This window comes from Podarcis pityusensis, assembly GCF_964106645.2.
Source record: "Podarcis pityusensis genome assembly, chromosome: 16".
NCBI classification, from domain to species: Eukaryota; Metazoa; Chordata; class Lepidosauria; order Squamata; family Lacertidae; genus Podarcis; species Podarcis pityusensis.
Genome location: NC_138041.1, coordinates 1,377,628 through 1,397,933, shown reverse-complemented (window position 1 = coordinate 1,397,933; position 20,306 = coordinate 1,377,628). Strand labels below are relative to the sequence as shown.

The 20,306-nt window shown below is 41.5% G+C and overlaps 2 protein-coding genes across 2 annotated transcripts; both read left to right on the top strand.

The window, feature by feature from the left end:
* Positions 1–274: 274 nt before the first annotated feature.
* LOC308464792 (vomeronasal type-2 receptor 26-like) lies at positions 275–7,030 on the top strand (the record flags this gene model as incomplete). Its single annotated transcript, XM_080984382.1, has 5 exons — positions 275–565; positions 1,459–2,349; positions 2,683–2,901; positions 3,702–3,879; positions 6,129–7,030. The coding sequence occupies 5 exons, from the start codon at positions 275–277 to the stop codon at positions 7,028–7,030; spliced, it is 2,481 nt and encodes an 826-aa protein (XP_080840508.1).
* A 5,170-nt stretch (positions 7,031–12,200) lies between these two features.
* Positions 12,201–19,105, top strand: LOC308464791 (vomeronasal type-2 receptor 26-like; the record flags this gene model as incomplete). Its single annotated transcript, XM_080984381.1, has 4 exons — positions 12,201–12,458; positions 12,938–13,822; positions 14,704–14,941; positions 18,204–19,105. 4 exons carry the CDS (start codon positions 12,201–12,203, stop codon positions 19,103–19,105), a joined length of 2,283 nt encoding a protein of 760 aa, XP_080840507.1.
* Positions 19,106–20,306: the final 1,201 nt, after the last annotated feature.

Sequence of the window (20,306 nt, the reverse complement as noted above, 5' to 3'; positions counted from 1 at the left end):
CCACCGAGAGCCAGTGTGGAGTAGTGGCGAGTGTCTGACTGGGACATGGGAGAACAAGGTTTGAATCTCCACTGGGTGACCTTGGGCCAGTGCCTGCCTCTCAGCCTAACCTACATCTCTGGGCTGTTGTAGGGATTAACTGGAGAAGGGATTTTGAGCTCCTTGGGGGGGGGGGAGTGAGATATAGGTTGCTGTGGCTATAAGACCATGAGATAATCTTTTGAAGCACAAGCCTTGATTCCACCATGAAACAGCAAGTCCCTTTATCTGCAGCATGGTGACCAAGTTCTACCAACACATCCTTGCCCTGGTGTTTGCTGTTGATGAGATCAATGAGAATCCCAGGATCTTGCCCAATGTCACCCTCGGGTTCCACATCTACGACAGCTATACTGATTCAAGGAGGACTTATCGCACCACTTTGGACCTGCTCTTTAAATCACACAAGTTTGTCCCAAACTACAAATGTGGCACCCAGGAAAATGTAATAGGAGTAATTGGAGGACTTAGTTCTGATACCTCTTCCTGCATGGCAGATATCTTGGGTCTTTTCAAGATTCCACAGGTAGGATCTGAGTACTGGAGCTCAGAGGCTTTCCTCTCACCTCCCCCATAATTCACTTTTCTACTCTTTCCAGCAGTAATTTGATGAAGTGTAAAGCTAGAACGGTGTGATGGGAAGAAGAATGAACTGAATTTGCATTACTATCCAATGATGTGCATGAGAGGTGTGTAGGTTTAAAATGATTTGTGTTTCATTTGTAGAGAGGAGAATTGTTTGAGGTGTGATAGAAGGAGAGGGGCTGTTCACCTTGGGGAATTACAGCAGCACCATCTCAAGAACCCTAGAACCCCAAAGCCAGAAGAACCCTCCTTCTCTCTGCCTTTCCTCCGCATACACTCATTCCTTTGAAGTCTACTGGAAAGCAGATTGTAGTCAAACCACTTGTAAATTACTTCAAAGAGGGTGGCTCATAGTGTCTATAAGCTGATGCTCCCCCCAACCCCAACCCCCCAACAACAGGAATATTCTCCTTAAAAGAAGTTAGCTCAGAATGAAAAGAAAGGGTTTCAATATACATCTCATTTAGAGTGTATGTTAACCAAAACTGTCAGGAGTGTCTACATTAAGAGGGTTGTGTAGTTTTCTTAGTGTGAGTAAAAGGTGGAGGAACCTGTCCGAACAGAAGGAAATTGGGCATAGAATCATATAATCTTTGAGTTGGAAGGGACCCCAAGGGTCATCCAGTCCAACCCCCTGCAATACAGGAATCTCAGCTGAAGCATCCATGACAGATGGCCATCCAACCTCTGCTTAAAAACCTCCAAGGAAGGAGAGTCCACCACCTCTTGTGGAAGTCTGTTCCACTGCTGTATAGAATTCCACTGCCTGTGGAATCCACTAATTTGAAATCTGGGGAAATAATTATCTCCTCTTCCAACTCTTATTTTTTAAAGATTTCATATGGCTCATTTGAGCCAGCAGTGAAGAATCAAGTCCAGTTCCCTTCCTTTTACCGCATGGTACCCAGTGAAGCCCTGCAATACCGAGGAATTATTCAGGTACTTCTTCACTTCAAGTGGAAATGGGTTGGGCTCTATGCTATAGATAATGAAGGTGGAGACCGATTCCTACAGACCATGGAGGAAATGCTTTTGCAGAATGGAATGTGTTCAGCATTCACAGAAAGAGCTCAAACGCACCTGCTCTTCTCTGACAGCATACAGGAGATGCTCCACCACAAACAAAATACTTTGCCAGTATTCATGAGGAGCAACGCCAATGTAGTTGTTATATATGGAGAAAGTGGCTCTATTACATGGTTGGGAGCAGTTATAGGGGTAATCAAGATAAGTCAAATACTAATTCCGCAAAATAAGAGACTCTCTACAGCAAAAGTGTGGATTACAACAGCCCAAATAGATTTCACATTATACCCCATTCAGGCAATCACTGATGTGGACAGGCACATGTTCCATGGTGCTATCTCCTTCACAATTCATTCAAAGGAAATAGAAGACTTCCAAAAGTTTCTTCAGCTTGTAAATCCTTCCTGGGGAAATGAAGACGGATTTATCAACGTTTTCTGGGAGCAAGCATTCAGTTGTTCATTATCCAACTCATCAGCTGTGTCTGCATTCATCTACGGCAGATGTACTGGAGAGGAGACGCTAGAGAGCCTTCCTGCCCCTTATTTTGAAATGAGCATGACTGGCCACAGCTACAGCATTTATAACGCCGCCTATGCTTTGGCCCATGCCTTGCATATCTTGCATTCAGCTGGGCTGAAACGCAGTGCAAGGGAGTCCAGCAACAGAATGGTTCCTCAGAATGCGGAGCCCTGGCAGGTAACGTTTCCTCATCTCCAATGTCAACTGTCCTTATATAGGTTCTGGACAATTGCCTGGACCCAATATCCATGGTGTGACCAACCAGTGATGTACAGAATATTTCTATCAAGCTTTTATTTTCTCAGTTTTCTTAAGTCTTCTTCCAAATACTGATCCCATATAACCATGATTTTCCAGACTTATTTCTCCACCACAGTTGAATTTTATACCCTTTCATGATTTGTTACTCCCTTGCTGCTTCTGCAAGTAGATTACTATCCATGATGAATTGTAATGACTTGTAACCATATAGGAAAATGACCTTCAGGTCCTCGTTCTCTTTCCACCCAGCTCCACTCAATCCTTCACAAGATCTCATTCAACAACACTGCTGGAGATGCAATTGCACTGGATGAGCATGGAGAATTAGCAGCCGGATTTGACGTTACAAACTTGGTCACGTTCCCAAATAAATCGTATGTCCGAGTCCAAGTAGGGAGGCTGGATCCTCCTGGAAAAGCGCTCACCATTTATGAGGACAGAATTGAATGGCACCGAGGCTTGACTCAGGTGAGGATAACAGGTGTGTGTCAACACTGGTGGTCATTCAGCAATATGTGAGGGGAATGGACATAACCAAAACACTAAATGCCTCTCTTAGCATAATAAATAGTCAAATGTGAAATTCATTGGGACCTCACGGTGAAAGGCAGGCAAATAATAACAGTAAGGATAATACAGTGGTACCTTGGTTTGCAACCGTTTTGGATTACAACCACGTCAAACCCTGACGTGTGTGTCCCTTTTTTTGGAGTACAACCAATTTTTTTTTGAAGGCCCCATTGGCGAAAGTGTGCCTTGGGTTACAACCTGTTTTGGTTTACAACCGGACCTCCGCAACGGATTATGGTTGTAAACCAAGGTATCACTGTAATACAAATAGGATAAAATGTTTTATTAGAGGGTGTATTGATATATGGAGGTTGAGCATTTCATTGAAGGCAAGGCATCATTTTATGAACTACCTTTTCCTATACAAACATATCTGATTCTTAAATAAACCATTGTGATGTAAAATGCAATATTTAAAGGTATTAAGTCAGCACATCCTTAACCAAAGAGAGTCCTTGGCTTTCAGATAATGTATAATACTGACTGTTTTGTGACTGTGTGAAATCTCTAGTTAGTGATGTGAGATTGAATGTTAAACTATTTGATTCATTGATCAGGCTAAGTATGCAAATTCGAATCTGTCTTTGTATGATACTTAACAGAGCGGATATCCCTACTACTTATTGTATACCTGTGTACTTACAGCTTTTGCATTCTGTGTCACTTGCCCTCCTGTTTGCTGGTCGATTATCTGATAGAATATGAAAAAAGATGAATTAAAGCTAAACCGTTCCTATATATTTGGGCAGGTGCCACCTCTTTCAGTATGTAATGACATCTGCCACCCTGGTTATGGGAAGAAAAAGAAGGAGGGGAAGACCTTTTGCTGCTATGCTTGTGCTCCTTGTCCTGATGGGATGATCTCAAATGAGAAGGGTAGGATATGCTATGCTGTAAAAGATCAAGCGATGCATTTTATCGAAGTAAAATGTGGGCAACTCTTTTGCAAGTTCATTCTCATTAACATAGTGGCCATTTTTAAATTATGGCATTATGCATGGATCCCCATTTTTACATAGATACAACAATCTAATTGATATTTTGTTATAATCATACCAAGGAATATATCAATAGCTCAGTGAATGATACATTAAGTTCTCAGATATCTCTGAGACATTGGACTTGTGTTCTTGAACGCATGAATGGAACTCTGAGTAACTGTAATTCTGGAACAAAGATTAAAGATGATATTTGAAGTCCTACTCAAAAATGAAGAGCTTGAGAGATTTCTGGGGTTTTCAATGAGCAGTAAACATCTTTGGAGGCATCTACAATGGTTTAACCTGAACGTAAATAGAAACTCCCACCTTCTAGTACCAGTGCCCTGTCCCAACAATGAAGTGGAGGTTTGGTCTTCCTTCTCAGTCCTTTCCAGTCAACCATCCCTGCATCAGAGATCATGGCTAGTTTTACCCTTCATAGTCCTCACATTGATATGACAGGGAAGGCCTACCAATTTAATCACTCTCGAAGTCTCTTAGTTTTCTGTGAGTGAGTTAGGCATGCAATATCAAGAATACACTGAGAGTTTTGGGGAAAGATTTTGAGCACCACAATGTAGGTAGGAGTATAGGAATATGAACTGATTGCCATACCCATCGGAGGAAAGATGGGAACTTGTTATGTGTACAAGAACAGGAAGGACACAATACATTGACAAGAAAAGGAAGTATAGGGATACTATGGGATATAGCAGAGAGTCATATTCAACTAAATCATTGTGGTAGTGGAAGCAATGATCGTCACAAGCGCAAGGAAACTTCCCCCTCTTCTGTCCCCATTTGCCCCCTGAACTCTCCCCAAAAACTGATCTGGAGGTCTAGATCCCCCTCGAACAGTGTGCAGGGAGAGCAGAGGGAGATTATTCTGTTGGACAAGAAGTCATGCTTGCAGTGATGGAATGATTTTCTGAACACTATATTGAAAACAACCCAGAATATTTAGGTCTAAAAGGAAAAAAGGAAACAAGAAGAAGAAATACTTTGCTTCTCTAAATCAAAAGGTGGGCTTGTAATATTTTAAGGCTTGGGAGGAGAAACTTCTTCAGCCCAAATTCAACCTTCTAGGAAAACAGACTACTGTTGGGTAGGGACAGAGACCGTAGTCAAATGGTCATGATCTACACACCGTGGGTTAATTTCAGGCCATATTAAATGCCTAGCTTTGCACAGAAACCATGCCCAGGCACCTGTCAATCGGCCAACTACACAAGAAAGAGGCAGCATCACAGTTCAACAACACATTCCAGCCACACAAAAGGACTGGGGCAAGGAGCATGGCCTGGACAGAGTCCCAAGGTCAAGAAAGGGATGGGGAATCACATTTAAACCCCAGGAATACTGTTCCCAATGCTTTTTCTTAAGCCTTACTATTTCAACATAATATTAACTCATTTAGAATTAAAATATTATTAGAAATGAGATTCATTCTCAACAAGTTTTTGATTTTTATCTCCAATTCATATTTAGTCTATGTTCTATGCATTTTGAATCTGGTGTTATTTCTATTTGTCTATCCCGTGATTTCCTTTTCTGTGCAGCAAAAAATGACCCTTAGTCAGACTTTCCTCTTGTCCCTAAATAAATGCTGGTTGCAAAATCACTTCCTTCCCGACCATAATGTGAGACTGGGGCATACAGCACATACTTCAGTTATTTCCATATGTTTACTTAAATGTCTCTTTATTAAGGATAATAAAAAATTAATTTTCAGATACTTTGAAAGCAAAGTGTGTTTTGTATGTCTTATTAGAATTATGAAAGTCAGACTAGATGCCCATGAAATAAAACATCAGGAGATGAATTGACTGTTGGTTTTTTTAAAAAAAATGAAAATGAGGCAGTTTGGAGAGAGATCAATGTGACAGTCCCAATACACCTTTCTTAGTTGACTCCTACAATTTTGAACTACTGCCAGAATGGTTGTATCATTTCACTTAACAGTGTTTTTTATTTTAAGACTAACTTTGTTGAACACCAGGAGAAAACTATATTTCAAACCAGATATGATTCATGACGTTTCTACTTGATGCACTTTGGGCAGAAGAATTTGAAACACTCCAAGTAGGCATCTGTTCTTGAGCATGAACCATTCTGGTTCTTACATTATCATGCATTCTTTTTCAGACGAAGAAACATGTGTCAGTTGCCCGGAAGACCAATATCCAAACAGAGGCCAGGATCAATGCATTCCTAAGATGCCAAACTTCCTGGCATTTGGTGACACTTTGGCCATTGTTTCAACTTCCTCTGCACTATTGTTGTCTCTGCTCACAGCTGCGGTGCTCGGCATCTTCATTAAGCACCGGGACACTGCCATAGTCAAAGCCAACAACAGAAGTCTCACCTACATTCTCCTCATCTCCCTCCTCTTCTGCTTCCTCTGCTCCTTGCTGTTCATTGGGAAACCTAATGAGGTGACTTGTCTTCTCCGACAAACTGCTTTTGGTATCATCTTCTGTGTGTCCATCTCTAGTATCCTGGCCAAAACTGCATCTGTGCTTTTAGCCTTCATGGCCACCAAACCAGGATCTAGGATGAGGAAATGGGTGGGGAAACGATCGGCTTATTCCATCATTCTGTCCTGCTCCCACATCCAAGTGGGGATCTGCGCTCTCTGGCTTGCAATGTTTCCCCCCTTTCCAGATAGAGATACACATGCAATGATGGATCAAATTGTGCTCTTATGTAACGAAGGGTCGGTCACTATGTTCTACTGTGTCTTGGGGTTTATGGGCTTCCTGGCCATTGTTTGTTTCACTGTAGCTTTCATAGCCAGGAAGTTACCTGACAGCTTTAATGAAGCCAAGTTCATCACCTTCAGCATGTTGGTCTTCTGCAGTGTTTGGCTGACCTTCATTCCAACTTACCTGAGCACAAGAGGAAAAGACATGGTGGTGGTGGAGATCTTCTCCATACTGGCTTCCAGTGCTGGGTTACTGGGCTGCATCTTTACCCCTAAATGCTACCTCATTTTGGTGAGACCTGAGCTGAACAAGAAAGAACATCTAATAGTTAAAAAGAAATAAATGAGATAAAGTACACATACATTTATCCCCTCCCACAACAGATATCCCTCTCCCCTCCCCATATATAATGGTTAAAATGGGGAACATTATTCCTGAGCTGTAAGTGTGAATTTGGTGGTTGCCACAGTTGAGTGATGTGCCCTTCAATATGCAATAAAAAGATACAATGCCTCTATGAAATCATCCTCATCTCTCTTTCCAGCTAAAGCCTGAGCTTCCTTGGTCAATTTTTCTGAAAGTGCTATGATTCACACTTTCTGTTACCACATTGACATTTGCAAGTGTTCACACATGTGCTTGCATGCACACACACATTGGAAAAAAATAATAATTGCCAAACCAAAGTATTCTCAAAACCCCTCTTTTAGAAATAGGATATATATTGGCCACTTTCCAGTCCTCATGTGCTGAGGCTGATCTGAAAAGTTGTCAATGATTGCTCAGCTGGAAATATGCCAGTGCAAGTTCATAGAATCATAGAATCATAGAGTTGGAAGAGACCACAAGGGCCATCGAGTCCAACCCCCTGCCAAGCAGGAAACACCATCAGAGCACTCCTGACATATGGTTGTCAAGCCTCTGCTTAAAGACCTCCAAAGAAGGAGACTCCACCACACTCCTTGGCAGCAAATTCCACTCTCGAACAGCTCTTACTGTCAGGAAGTTCTTCCTAATGTTTAGGTGGAATCTTCTTTCTTGTAGTTTGGATCCATTGCTCCGTGTCCGCTTCTCTGGAGCAGCAGAAAACAACCTTTCTCCCTCCTCTGATTCATCACCCTGATTCATCCAGAGCTCATCCTGGTTAATTTAAAGTAGATTAATTTATGCTGGTGTAAATAAAATGAAATAAACAAATAAACCCCATTAGTGTTCTGGGGGTGAGGCGAACATGACAGGGCAAAGAGAGACTTACATCTGTTTCAAATCCCACTCAGTTGGGACATAGTACCTAGGGCCTGATCGTGAAAATTTAGGCTTACACTCATTTATCAGTTTAGTTGGCGGTCGCCCCTCCCAGAAACTCCAGAATGGTTTGGAATAGGGATAGTTTATGTCATCTTGAATTATGCTGGTTTCTATATTTAGGGTTGCTCTGTCTAAGGTGTATTGTGGCACTGACATTTCTAGGCCATTTCTAGGCCACCACTTCTTTGATGATTTGTAGAATCATATACTAATGGATTAACTGGGATTTCCCTGTAGCTTCATCATCTGGCATTATGTAACACCAGAATCAGCCAGATCCATCTGCTAAATGTGGCACATCAGGAAGAGATTTCTGATGGCAAAAACTACTGGGGCAATGGCCTTCCTCAGTGGGGGGTAGACTTTCCTTTCTTAGGTCATTGTAAGCAGAGGATGAATGCCCACCTAAGTATAAGGAATTGTATAGCAGTGGATTCCCTGCAGAGGCTGGGGTGGACTATATGGCCTTTGAGGTCCCTTCCAACTCTATGATTCTATTATTCAATATAAAGAAGCAGACAAACTATTCCGGGAAAAGGATGATTGCTCTGGAAGTTCAACTACCATTGAGTCAACAAATTGGAGACGTAATTATCTCCCGTCATTATATGAATCACTGTAATTGACCCAAAGCTCCAGCAGCTTTCTTGGAAGCTACAGAGGGGAAAACATCAACAAGCAAGCCTGGAATGGTTATAAGTACTGCATTGCTTCTGATGCAGCCAAGATTAGGCTTAAGAGGGGGACTCTGTCAGTTTCCTTCTTTCATTGTATATAGTATATCCTTCAGATCTTGTCCCTTGACAATGTAGATGATGAAGTGCCCTGGTAGAGTCTGTTTCCATCCAAGACGTGATACTGAAATCAGGCTGGTGGTCAGAATGATGTTTTGACCTGAGAAACACAGGAGCCTCGTTTGCAGAAGGAAGTTTTCCACCCAGATGTTGGTGCTGCTCCTGCTCCTGCTCCTGCTACTCCCAAACATGGTGTTCAAAGTACATACCAGTAAGTGTGTCGGAAGTAATCCAGGACATGTTCCACATGACTGGTATGAGACAAGTGATCTCCTCATTGGTGGGATGGCATCTCTTATGCATTACTTTTCCCCTGAAATTGTATTCAACAAGCACCCTTCTCGGGTCTCGATAGCCAGCACCCCAACGTAAGAAAACTGCCTGTCATTTTATTTTAGTGGTGTTTAGTCTTTATATATGCATGAACAACTGCAGGGCATACTGCTTTGAAAAGATATTAGAATTTTTCAAAAATGGTGGGTGGGTGGGTGGATAAGAACCACTGGTTGAGAAGAAAATGAAATTCTCAAACATCAATGAGTTTAAACTGTGCGTTTATGGTCAGTTGGGCATTTGGAAACATTATCCTTTGATGATCCAATTATTCTTATCTCTTATATGTATGTATTTTTATATATATGCATTCTTATTTTATGAAAATTGTACATATTCAAGCACATTGAACCTATAAAGTTCTGTATTTCAGGAGTAGGCAATTTGTAACCTTTCAGCTAATTGTAGATGGGTGTCAAAGGGGAGGAAAGAAAAGAGGGTGAGACAGAAATTTGTGTGTGAGAGAGAGAGACAGACAGACAGACAGACAGACAGACAGAGAGATGGCAGAAATGCGGGGAAAAAAGGGAATTGAATGGCTGCACCTTGAATGTACAGGGCTGGAGTGAGATAGGGTGCTGGTAAGGACAAAATTCTGGGAGAAAGAGAGTGTCCTGCTGATGTTTCCATATAGCCCCAACCTCCCCACAGCCCTGTCCTTTCTCACCCCATTAAGGTAAACTTGAGCCACACTGGTGTGGGGAGAGAGGCTCTGCAGCACTTCTACTATTCTGCACTTGTTAGAAAGTGCAGGGAGAGAGAGAGAGAAATGAGCAGAGTGAAAAATGCCAGTCCATACTTTGTCCCCATTGACTACCTATTTCCAGAGAAAACTTGAACATAACAGAACAAACAGAAACTGCTGCCAAACACCAGCCTAGGATATCAAGTGGCTCCTTTGAACGATCCATTTGTATCATGAAAACAGAAATGGCTAAAGAAAAGTCTGAATCATGGCAGCAAACAGTTCACTAGTAGAGCACCCCATGCCTTACGTGCAGAAATTTCTTTTTTTAAAAAAATAATAATAATTATTACATTTCCAAAAAATTTAAACACTAAAAAAAATACAATACAATTCATTAAACTAACAAAACAAAACAAAAACAATAAAATAAATCAAGCAATTTCATTATCCCATCTTTCATTTACTTATTTCCACGACCTCCTCACACCTCCCTTTTTGTATTCCACTTCTGTTAATTATTTCAGCAATTCCTTTCCATCTTCCTCTGTTTTCTGTCCTATAATTATCTTAACTCATTCTAACCTTATTTTTCCTTTAATACTCTATTAATCTATTTATACTTAATTCCTTATACCATTTCTACTAAAGCCATGTAACTTCATCCCAACATTTTTCTAACATTCATTAATTTTACAGTATTTCTGTAAATAATCTTTAATTTTTTTCCAGTCTTCTTCCACCGACTCTTCTCCCTGGTCTCAGATTCTGCCAGTCATTTCCGCCAATTCCATATAGTCCATCAACTTCATCTGCCATTCTTCCCGGGTGGGTAAATCTTGTGTCTTCCAATATTTTGTGATGAGTATCCTTGCTGCTGTTGTTGCATACATAAAGAAAGTTCTATCCTTTTTTGACACCAATTGGCCGACCGTGCCCAGGAGAAAGGCCTCTGGTTTCTTCAGGAAGGTATATTTAAATACCTTTTTCATTTCATTATAAATCATCTCCCAGAATGTCTTAATCCTTGGGCATGTCCACCAAAGGTGAAAAAATGTACCTTCAGTTTCTTTACATTTCCAACATTTATTATCGGGCAAGTGATAGATTTTTGCAAGCTTGACTGGGGTTATGTACCACCTGTATATCATTTTCATAATATTCTCTCTTAAGACATTACATGCCGTAAACTTCATACCTGTGGTCCATAACTGTTCCCAGTCAGCAAACATAATATTATGTCCAACATCTTGTGCCCATTTAATCATTGCTGATTTCACCGTTTCATCCTGAGTATTCCATTTCAACAGCAAGTTATACATTTTTGACAAATTCTTAATTTTGGAGTCTAACAACTCTGTTTCCAATTTTGATTTTTCCACCTGGAAACCAACTTTTTGTCCAAATTGTATGCCTCCATTATTTGATAATAATGGAGCCAATCTCGCACTTTATTTTTCAATTTTTCAAAGCTCTGCAATTTTATTCTGTCTCCATCTTGATCCAGAATTTCCCAATATTTCGGCCATTTGGCCTCCATATTGAGTTTTTTCTGTGCCTTTGCTTCCATTGGAGACAACCATCTTGGGGTTTTCTTTTCTAACAAATCTTTATATCTTATCCAGACATTAAACAATGCTTTTCTAACAATATGATTTTTGAACGCTTTATGTGCTTTTACCTTATCGTACCACAAATATGCATGCCAACCAAATACATTATTGAAACCTTCTAAATCCAACACGTCAGTGTTTTCAAGAAGCAGCCATTCTCTCAGCCAGCAAAAAGCTGCTGATTCATAATAAAGTTTGAGGTCTGGCAGGGCAAATCCATCTCTTTCTTTAGCATCAGTTAATATCTTAAATTTTATTCGAGGCTTCTTTCCTAATAAAGGGCAAGGTGATGTCAGTAGAGTTGGGAAATGATCCTCTTTAAAACTTTTTGAGCACCTGATAGAACAGACCAGGGCTAGGGAGCCTGTAGTTTTTATTCTGCTGCTGGACTCCAGCCCTATCCTCCCTGTTCATTAATCACGGTGGCTGTGGCTGACGAGAATTGGGAGCCCAGTGTCATCTCAATGGCCACAAGTTCCCCTTCCTCTTGTACAGACAATGGTGAAATAGAGGGACTCAGAAGAAAGCAGCTTCCAAGAGTGCAGTGCAGCAAAAGTTAGCCCCAACACATTCTCCTTCTTCCCAACAGGACTTAACTGGTGAATAACTTTTCTGGTTCTATCATCTTCTTATAGTCAGATAGCTGAATACTGAAGAAGAGTACTGCGAGGAGATGAATACTGTGATTTGATATTTTGTGCAATGCATTGTTATCCTGTGAAATACCAAGTCACTTTACTTGCAGCCTGGTGACCAAATTCTACCAGCACATCCTTGCCATGGTGTTTGCTGTTGATGAGATCAATGATAATCCCAGGATCCTGCCCAATGTCACCCTCGGGTTCCACATCTACGACAGCTATACTGATTCAAAGATGACCTACCGTACCACTATGGACCTACTCTTCAAATCACATCACTTCATCCCCAACTACAAATGTGGCACCCAGGAAAATGTAATAGGAGTCATAGGTGGATTCAGCTCTGATACATCTTCACGCATGGCAGACATCTTAGGTCTTTTCAAGATTCCGCAGGTAGGATCTGAGAAGCAGAGAAATGGGGACTTCCCTTGATACTCTCTTTCTAGTAGGATTCATAGTTATGGAAGTGGTGTAATGAGAAAGGAAATTAATATGGTCTGAATGGCGTGGACTTGCATCATGGAATCTCTTGTTTTAGTTGACTGTATCTAAGCCCACTCTGGAAGCATTTTTTACTTAAAAGTGAGGTAGAAATGATCAAAATAAAATAATATGGGTACCCAACTATACGAACAAGATGGAAGAAGTCCCAAAAATGTGCATTATACACATAGAAAAGTAATAAGACTGAATAGCTCAAGGAAAAGATACCATATGTTTATTTTGTGCAGGTTTGTAAAAGGAAACAGCAGCTTAAAAATAAGTAAATTGTGGGTATATAAAATTGCACTGTATGGAAATATTTAGATAAATGAAATCAGTATGAGCTCCTGTTTCCACTCTGTATGTACTGCCTGGCTTTTGTTTTTCAGATTTCATATGGCTCTTTTCAACCAGCAGTCAATTACCAAACCAAGTCTTCTTCCTTTTATCGAATGGTTCCTAGTGAAGATTTTCAGTACAGAGGAATCGTCCAACTGCTTTTGCATTTTGGATGGAAATGGGTCGGTCTCATTGCCCAGGATGATGAAGGTGGAGAACATTTCTTGGAGGTCATAGAGTCAATGCTCTCCAAGAGTGGGATCTGTTCTGAATTCACAGACATAGTTCCAACAAATGCTCGCTACTCCAAAGGTCTGTATCAAATGTTCTTAAAGCGAGTCGGAAATCTTCCAGGTTTTCTGGCGAGCAAAGCCAATGCTGTTATTGTATCTGGAGAAAGTGCACCGGTTACATGGTTGGCAAATACTGTAGTAATGATCCATGCCTATCAACTAAAATATCCTTTGTATAAACTCTCTGCCGCAAAGGTGTGGATCACGACAGCCCAAATTGATTTCAAGTTCTTCAAAGTTCAAATGGTGACTGGCCTTTCGACCCGAATGTTCCATGGCACTCTCTCTTTCACAATTCACACAAAGGAGATTCAAGATTTCTATGACTTTCTTCGGAATGTAAACCCTTCCTGGGCAGTTGGAGATGGTTTCATCAGTGATTTCTGGGCAGAATCATTCCGTTGTTCTGCTTCAGACTCGGGAATTTCTAAGTTCTTCAGAAGTGCATGCACAGAAGAGGAGATGCTGGAGAGCCTTGCTACACCGTTCTTTGAAATGCGCATGACTGGCCACAGCTACAGTATCTATAATGCTGTCCATGCTCTAGCACATGCCTTGCATACCTGGTACTTAGTAAGAGCCAAGAACAGAAGAACGGAGGCTTGGGACGGACTGTCTTCATGGAATGTGGAGCCCTGGCAGGTAGTGCTTCCTTACAGACAAGTTGTTGTGCCCTGGGTTTAGGACACTGGTGTGGCATACAGAAGAGATATTTTTTGAAAATGCTACAGCACATGTGGGGGGGGGATATCCTCTACCCGTGGCAAATGGGAAAACTTGGAAAGAGGCATAAGCAGGCCTTCCATTGTGCAGGAGCTAAAGACCAGGTACCCATTTAGTTAACTTACAGTACAATGGTCTAGGTGAGTGCAGGATTTCAGCCTAGGCTTGAGACTTGCATAGAAGGGAGGAAGCGAGGTTATGGTGCATTCAACAGTTGTGTGTCAGGGCAGGAAATCAACATGTTGAGAGATTTCTTATATGGAAATAGAATAAAGAGGAAAGCTTCACCTGTTTACATTCTGTCCATCAGATGTTTTATTATATTTATTATATTTCATTATAAAACAGAAAGAGTCATCACTGTTTTTATTTCTGGACATCCCATTCCATCTGGAAGAGGACCCAAAAAATTGCATATGTCAAAAGGCATTAAAAAAATACACTTAATTTCTGCACAGATTTTTTAAAAATCCCTTTCAAATATGGGCAGAAGTGGAACCAGATGGGCTGAGTTCTTTCCTCCTGTAGAACGAGAGATTCTAAAATTCATGTTTAATAGGAAGTAGTGTTACTTTGAGTAATATGTGTCCAAAAATAACAGATTCCACTTCATATTTGTCCCTATACAAGATGAATTAGTTCGTGTTGAGTTCACAGTGGAATTCAAGTTCACTCAACATCTGGCCCTCCAGATATTGGTGAACACTGATGGAAGTTACAGTCTGAAAACAGCTTCTCCATCCCCACACTAAGCCCCACTTTAATATTTCAACATTTTTTATCTTTCTCTTTTTTCCAAGCTCCACTCATTCCTTCACCAGATCTCCTTCAACAACAGCGCTGGAGATTTAATTGCACTCAACGAACATGGGGAATTAGCAGCTGGATTTGATGTTACAAACGTGATCACTTTCCCTAACAATTCCTACATCAGGATGAAAGTGGGGATGCTGGACCCACACAACCCTCCTGGCAAAGAACTGACCATTGATGAGGACAGTCCCTTGCAATGGCACAGAGGCTTGGCTCAGGTTTCAAGTATCAACATTCATCTCCATGCAGTGAAGTGGGAGGGTTAAGAGATGTTAAGGAGGGATGAAGAATTCATTCATGCAATGCACAGCTTTGAAATTCAGTGGAATACCACATCGTGTTGACAAATAAGAGTGTGCTGAAAATGATGAGGAAATAAATATGTGGAGGGTGGGCATTCCAGTGGAGACAAACTGCCATGATCTACTTTGTTAAGCTGCTGTATCTAAGTGATTTACAGTAAAATAAGCACATAAGATGCACGAGTTAAAGCATAAATCACAAATCAATATTGTAGCAGAATATATTGATACATGACCAGTGGTGGGCCTAGGGGTCTCAAATTTCAGCAGCACCAGTGTGGCACTAAAATTCAGTGTCCCCACCTTTTATCTTCCATTCTGCACCACAGTTTCTGCACCCCCTGCAGTACCCCCAAAGAGCCCCTCCCAGTGTGATTGAACCCATCGCACATCCCCAAATCCGCCTCTGGCATAGCAACAGGATCAATGTGTGAAGAAGGAGCAAATACACAATTAAGATTTAATCAGAAAATCCTCAGATAAAACAGAAAGTTTCTAGCAGCCCTCAAAATGTAGACTCACCCTGTTTCCCTTCCGGTAGGCATCATCCATAGGGGCAGCCAAGGCCCATTCATTAATGAGAGCAGGCCTGAACTGTTATGTACTGAAGTCTCACCCTGGGCCAGCAGGGGGATACTGTAGATAGTTTTCACTCAGGTCCACATATGCAAATAAGGGATTGAAAGTGACGTTCAGTGATTGGATAGTTACAGAAAATGGTTACTGTTGTGTTCTAGTGGAGCTCTATATAAGCAGGTTTGCTGAACCCTTCAGTTCAGTTCTGTTCTGGCCTGTGAATAAACAAGAGCTGTTTGAAGAATCGCTGTGTCGTCTGATATGTTCACCCACAACTTAACATGAACCTAGTACACAGGGGGGCTATTCATGGGGAGGAATATATTACAATTGCCTCCAGTTACATCCAGCTGCATAACTCTCCAAAAGAACTGTAGTTTACTCCTCACAGATCTACAATTCCCAGCACCTTTAAAAAACTACAGTTCCCATATTCTTTGGGGTGGGTGAGTTTTATGTGTGCTTTAAATGTATGGTGAACACAGACACAATGTCATTGGCAGAACTTTTTACCGAAAGATCATCTGATACGAGATGAATTCTCTGAATGTATTTTAATACTAAACTTTCCTATACTTTTTTGGACAGGTACCACCCCTTTCGGAATGTAATGATGAATGCCGCCCTGGCAATGGAAAGAAAAAGAAGGAGGGGAAGAAATTTTGCTGCTATGATTGTGCTCCATGTCCAGATGGGATGTTCTCAAACGAGAAGGGTAGGGCATGTCACATTAAGATGAACCAAGCAATACAACTGACTGCAGTAAACTGTGACCAGTTCTTTTGCAAGCTTCTTTTAATTAGCTTTGTAAGTTTTATGAAATAGTGGCATTTTATATTCATTCTCACTGCTCATATATATATACTGTATGTTTGTACTTACATTCTCTTAATCAAGTAAGAAAAACATTCCTGGAATGACAAATGATTCATGTTAACATAAACAAGTTCCCAGATGACTTTGATGCCATAATGGCCGGATTTGTGATCTATAAGACATAGAATGACCTTCCATTACTATTAATTGCACCTCAGTTAACAGAGAAAGGATTTTAAGGTAGGCATTTGTACACATTCCCCCAAATGAAGAGGCAGCACTCAGGAATCTGCGTGATTTTGAATAAGCAACAACTTTTCTGGGAATATGCACTGGCTTAAAAATGAATGTAACAGGAATCTGTGTCTTCCCAGTGTAGGTAACCTTTAAAAATGAAGAAGAGGAGTTTGTTATTCAGTGCTTTCTAGGAAACCTCAGGACTTTTAATGGTCCTGACACACGTATGTAATAACTCTCACACATTCATATATCACAACACATTTGCTCTTCTCTGGGTAAAATCTTAAGAAAACATTTGATGTATCAAACCTTTTCATCCATGGTTAAAGCAGCCTCTTAGATTATCCTAGAAACAGCTGTCATGGTTGTGGGGTAATTAATTCTCCCCCTCTGTATTCAGGGCTTGGGAAAGAGTCTCAGTTTCTAAAGTTAGTTAATGCACGTGTGTCTTTAATTAAGCAAATTTAAATCAGGATTGCCAAAGAGAAATATATATATAAGATTTAGTCAATCAGAGATAGAAATGTCATTAAAGAAGACAATAATGCCATTTGATCAAAACTGTTGAATTGATGAGGCAAAATACACAATTGACTGAGCATAAGCTCAAGTTCTCTCAATTAGAGAAGACTGAGCTGATATCCAAAAAAATTGCAGTGTTTCCCTCCCTCCATCTTTCTTTTGATTCAGAAATATTTTAGCGGATACCTATGATGAGTGATGGGATGCGGGTGGTGCTGTGGGTTAAACCACAGAGCCTAGGACTTGCCGATCAGAAGGTTGGCGGTTTGAATCCTCGCGATGGGGTGAGCTCCCGTTGCTCGGTCCCTGCTCCTGCCAACCTAGCAGTTCAAAAGCACATCAAGGTGCAAGTAGATAAATAGGTACCACTCCGGCGGGAAGGTAAACGGTGTTTCCATGCGCTGCTCTGGTCCGCCAGAAGCGGCTTAGTCCTGCTGGCCACATGACCCGGAAGCTGTATGCCGGCTCCCTCGGCCAATAAAGTGAGATGAGCGCAGCAACCCCAGAGTCAGTCACGACTGGACCTAATGGTCAGGGGTCCCTTTACCTTTACCTTTATGATGAGTGATGAAGGCTATTTTCTCTACTTCCCTACAGAGAGTGGTTAGGTCTGGAGCTCTCCCACCTCCCCACCCTCTCCCCATCCTCCACTGCTCTGTCACATACTCCCATGTCCTCCACCAGCCACTTGCTCGCCAGCTTCTGCAGCTCAGTCACCTGATCTATCAGCAGCTTCAGCCCCCCAGGCACCACTCTCCCACTCATCAGCCTCCACCGCTCAAGAGGCCACTAAGACTGTTGCCACGTTATATTTCCCAGTGCCATCTATCCGTGGGCACATTAAAAAGATCTGGATAGAACTTGGCTGGAGAAAGGTAGGTAATTTGCATATATGATGGGTGGAATTTGTTTTTGAAGCATCTTGGCCAGAAAAGGTTGGCCTTTTCCCTTGTGAAAAATACTCAGGCAGACTCCTGGGAAGGCTGTGCTTAAGCCTTAGAACAGTTCTTTTTATTCACTTTTTTTTTTAGACAAAGAAACTTGTCGCAGATGTCCAGAAGATCAGTATCCAAACAAAGCCAAGGATCAATGCATCCCCAAAACGCCAAATTTCCTAGCATTTGATGACATTTTGACAATCGTTTCAACTGCCTTTGCACTTCTGTTCTCTCTGATCACAGCTTTGGTGCTTGGCATCTTCATTAAACACCGGGACACTGCCATAGTTAAAGCCAATAATAGGAGCCTCACCTACATTCTCCTCGTCTCTCTCCTTTTGTGCTCCCTCTGCTCCTTGCTGTTCATTGGGATGCCCAATGAGGCAACCTGCCTTCTCCGACAAACTGCTTTTGGCACCATCTTCTCAGTGGCCCTGTCTAGCATCTTGGCCAAAACCATATCTGTGGTCTTGGCATTCATGGCCACCAAACCAGGATCCAGGATGAGGAAATGGTTGGGACAAAAGTTGGCTTATTCCATAGTCCTCTTCTCCTCCAGCATTCAAGTAGGCATCTGCGCTGTCTGGCTGGCAACCTCTCCACCAAAACCAGATTTGGACATGGACTCAATGGCAGAAGAAATTGTTCTTTTGTGTAACGAAGGGTCGGCCACAATGCTATATTGTGTCTTAGGCTATATGGGCTTCCTGGCCATTGTCAGCTTCACTGTGGCCTTCTTAGCCAGGAAGTTGCCAGACAGCTTTAATGAAGCCAAGTTCATCACCTTCAGCATGTTGGTCTTCTGCAGCGTTTGGCTGTCCTTTGTTCCAACTTACCTGAGCACAAGAGGAAAACACATGGTGGCTGTGGAGATCTTCTCCATCTTGTCTTCCAGTGCTGGGTTACTGAGTTGCATCTTTTCCCCTAAATGCTACATCATTCTGCTGAGGCCTGAGCTGAACAACAAAGAACAGTTGATACGAAGAAATACATAAATGCTAGAAGAGCCCGCTATTTTATTTATGTTTTTGGTTTTCGTAGATATGCACATGAACTGGCTCCATGTGGATTTCACAATCTCGGCAGTTCTGTGTTTTATTTTTGGCAACTCTCCCTCCTTATGCTACATGGTTTTGCCAATGCCTGAGCTGATTTTTTAAAAAGCATCTAAAACAAAGATATAGCAACAGCATAAAAATACTTCAATTGTAAAATTAATACATTAAGTTCTATAAATAATAAATGAGGTTTTTTGTTCCATTTCTGTTATATTTATACTACATGGTAATAAAAGGGGGTGTACGTGCAATGAGAAAGAATCAAACTACTTTTGTGCTTTATTCCTGGATTGTAGAACCGTCGTCTTTTTGTTTTAGATGCTGTTTTGGCGGGGGGGGGGTGAGTAAAGGGAGCTGTAAGGATGACCAACTCCTCCTGCCTCTCTAGGCAGCCCACTCTGCTGCTTTTTTCCAGCTCCTGCCAGCCTCCTCCAGACCTCTCCCAATGATTTACTGCCCCCCTGCAAACACTCCTCTCCTTCTTGCAAAGCTGCTGATCCCCTCCGCTGCTGCAAGCACCCAGGTAGACAAAGGGGGGGATCTCTCTCCTCCCCCACCCAACTGCACTGTAATCTGACTGAGATGTAAGTGTAAGTACAGGCTCCTGGCAGTGCTGCAAATGGAGAGGCTACAGAGAAGGCAGATTGTCCCTTAAATAGGGATCAAGCCCTCCCTCCCTCCCTCCTCGGACCACCTTAGGAATACACCAGTCGGAACCAATGATTTCCCCACTCTGCCCCCCCCCCCTGATAATAATATTTATTAAGTTTTCCATTTTAACAATCCAATAAAAACCACATTAAAAACATTCCAAATTATAAAATAATCAAACAATCCAAATTTTATGCCTAATTATAAATCTTTGGTTGACTTCCCATGCTCTGATGATAATCTCACATTTGTGCTGCTTCTCTTTATTAGTCAAGGTAGTTCCAATAAATCAATCTGATGTTAATCCTTTGTTTATTTTAACAGCCTCTAAGTTCGTCTGGTTTAGACCAATATAGTATGTTTCTGTGTGGGTGTTTATTTTCTCCCGCTCTGCCTCTCTCACTTCAACGGCCCTCAAATATGCCCAGACGTATCGGCACCATCAAGGCCGTTTGGCTGAACATTCTCATTTTCAACAGTTATAAAT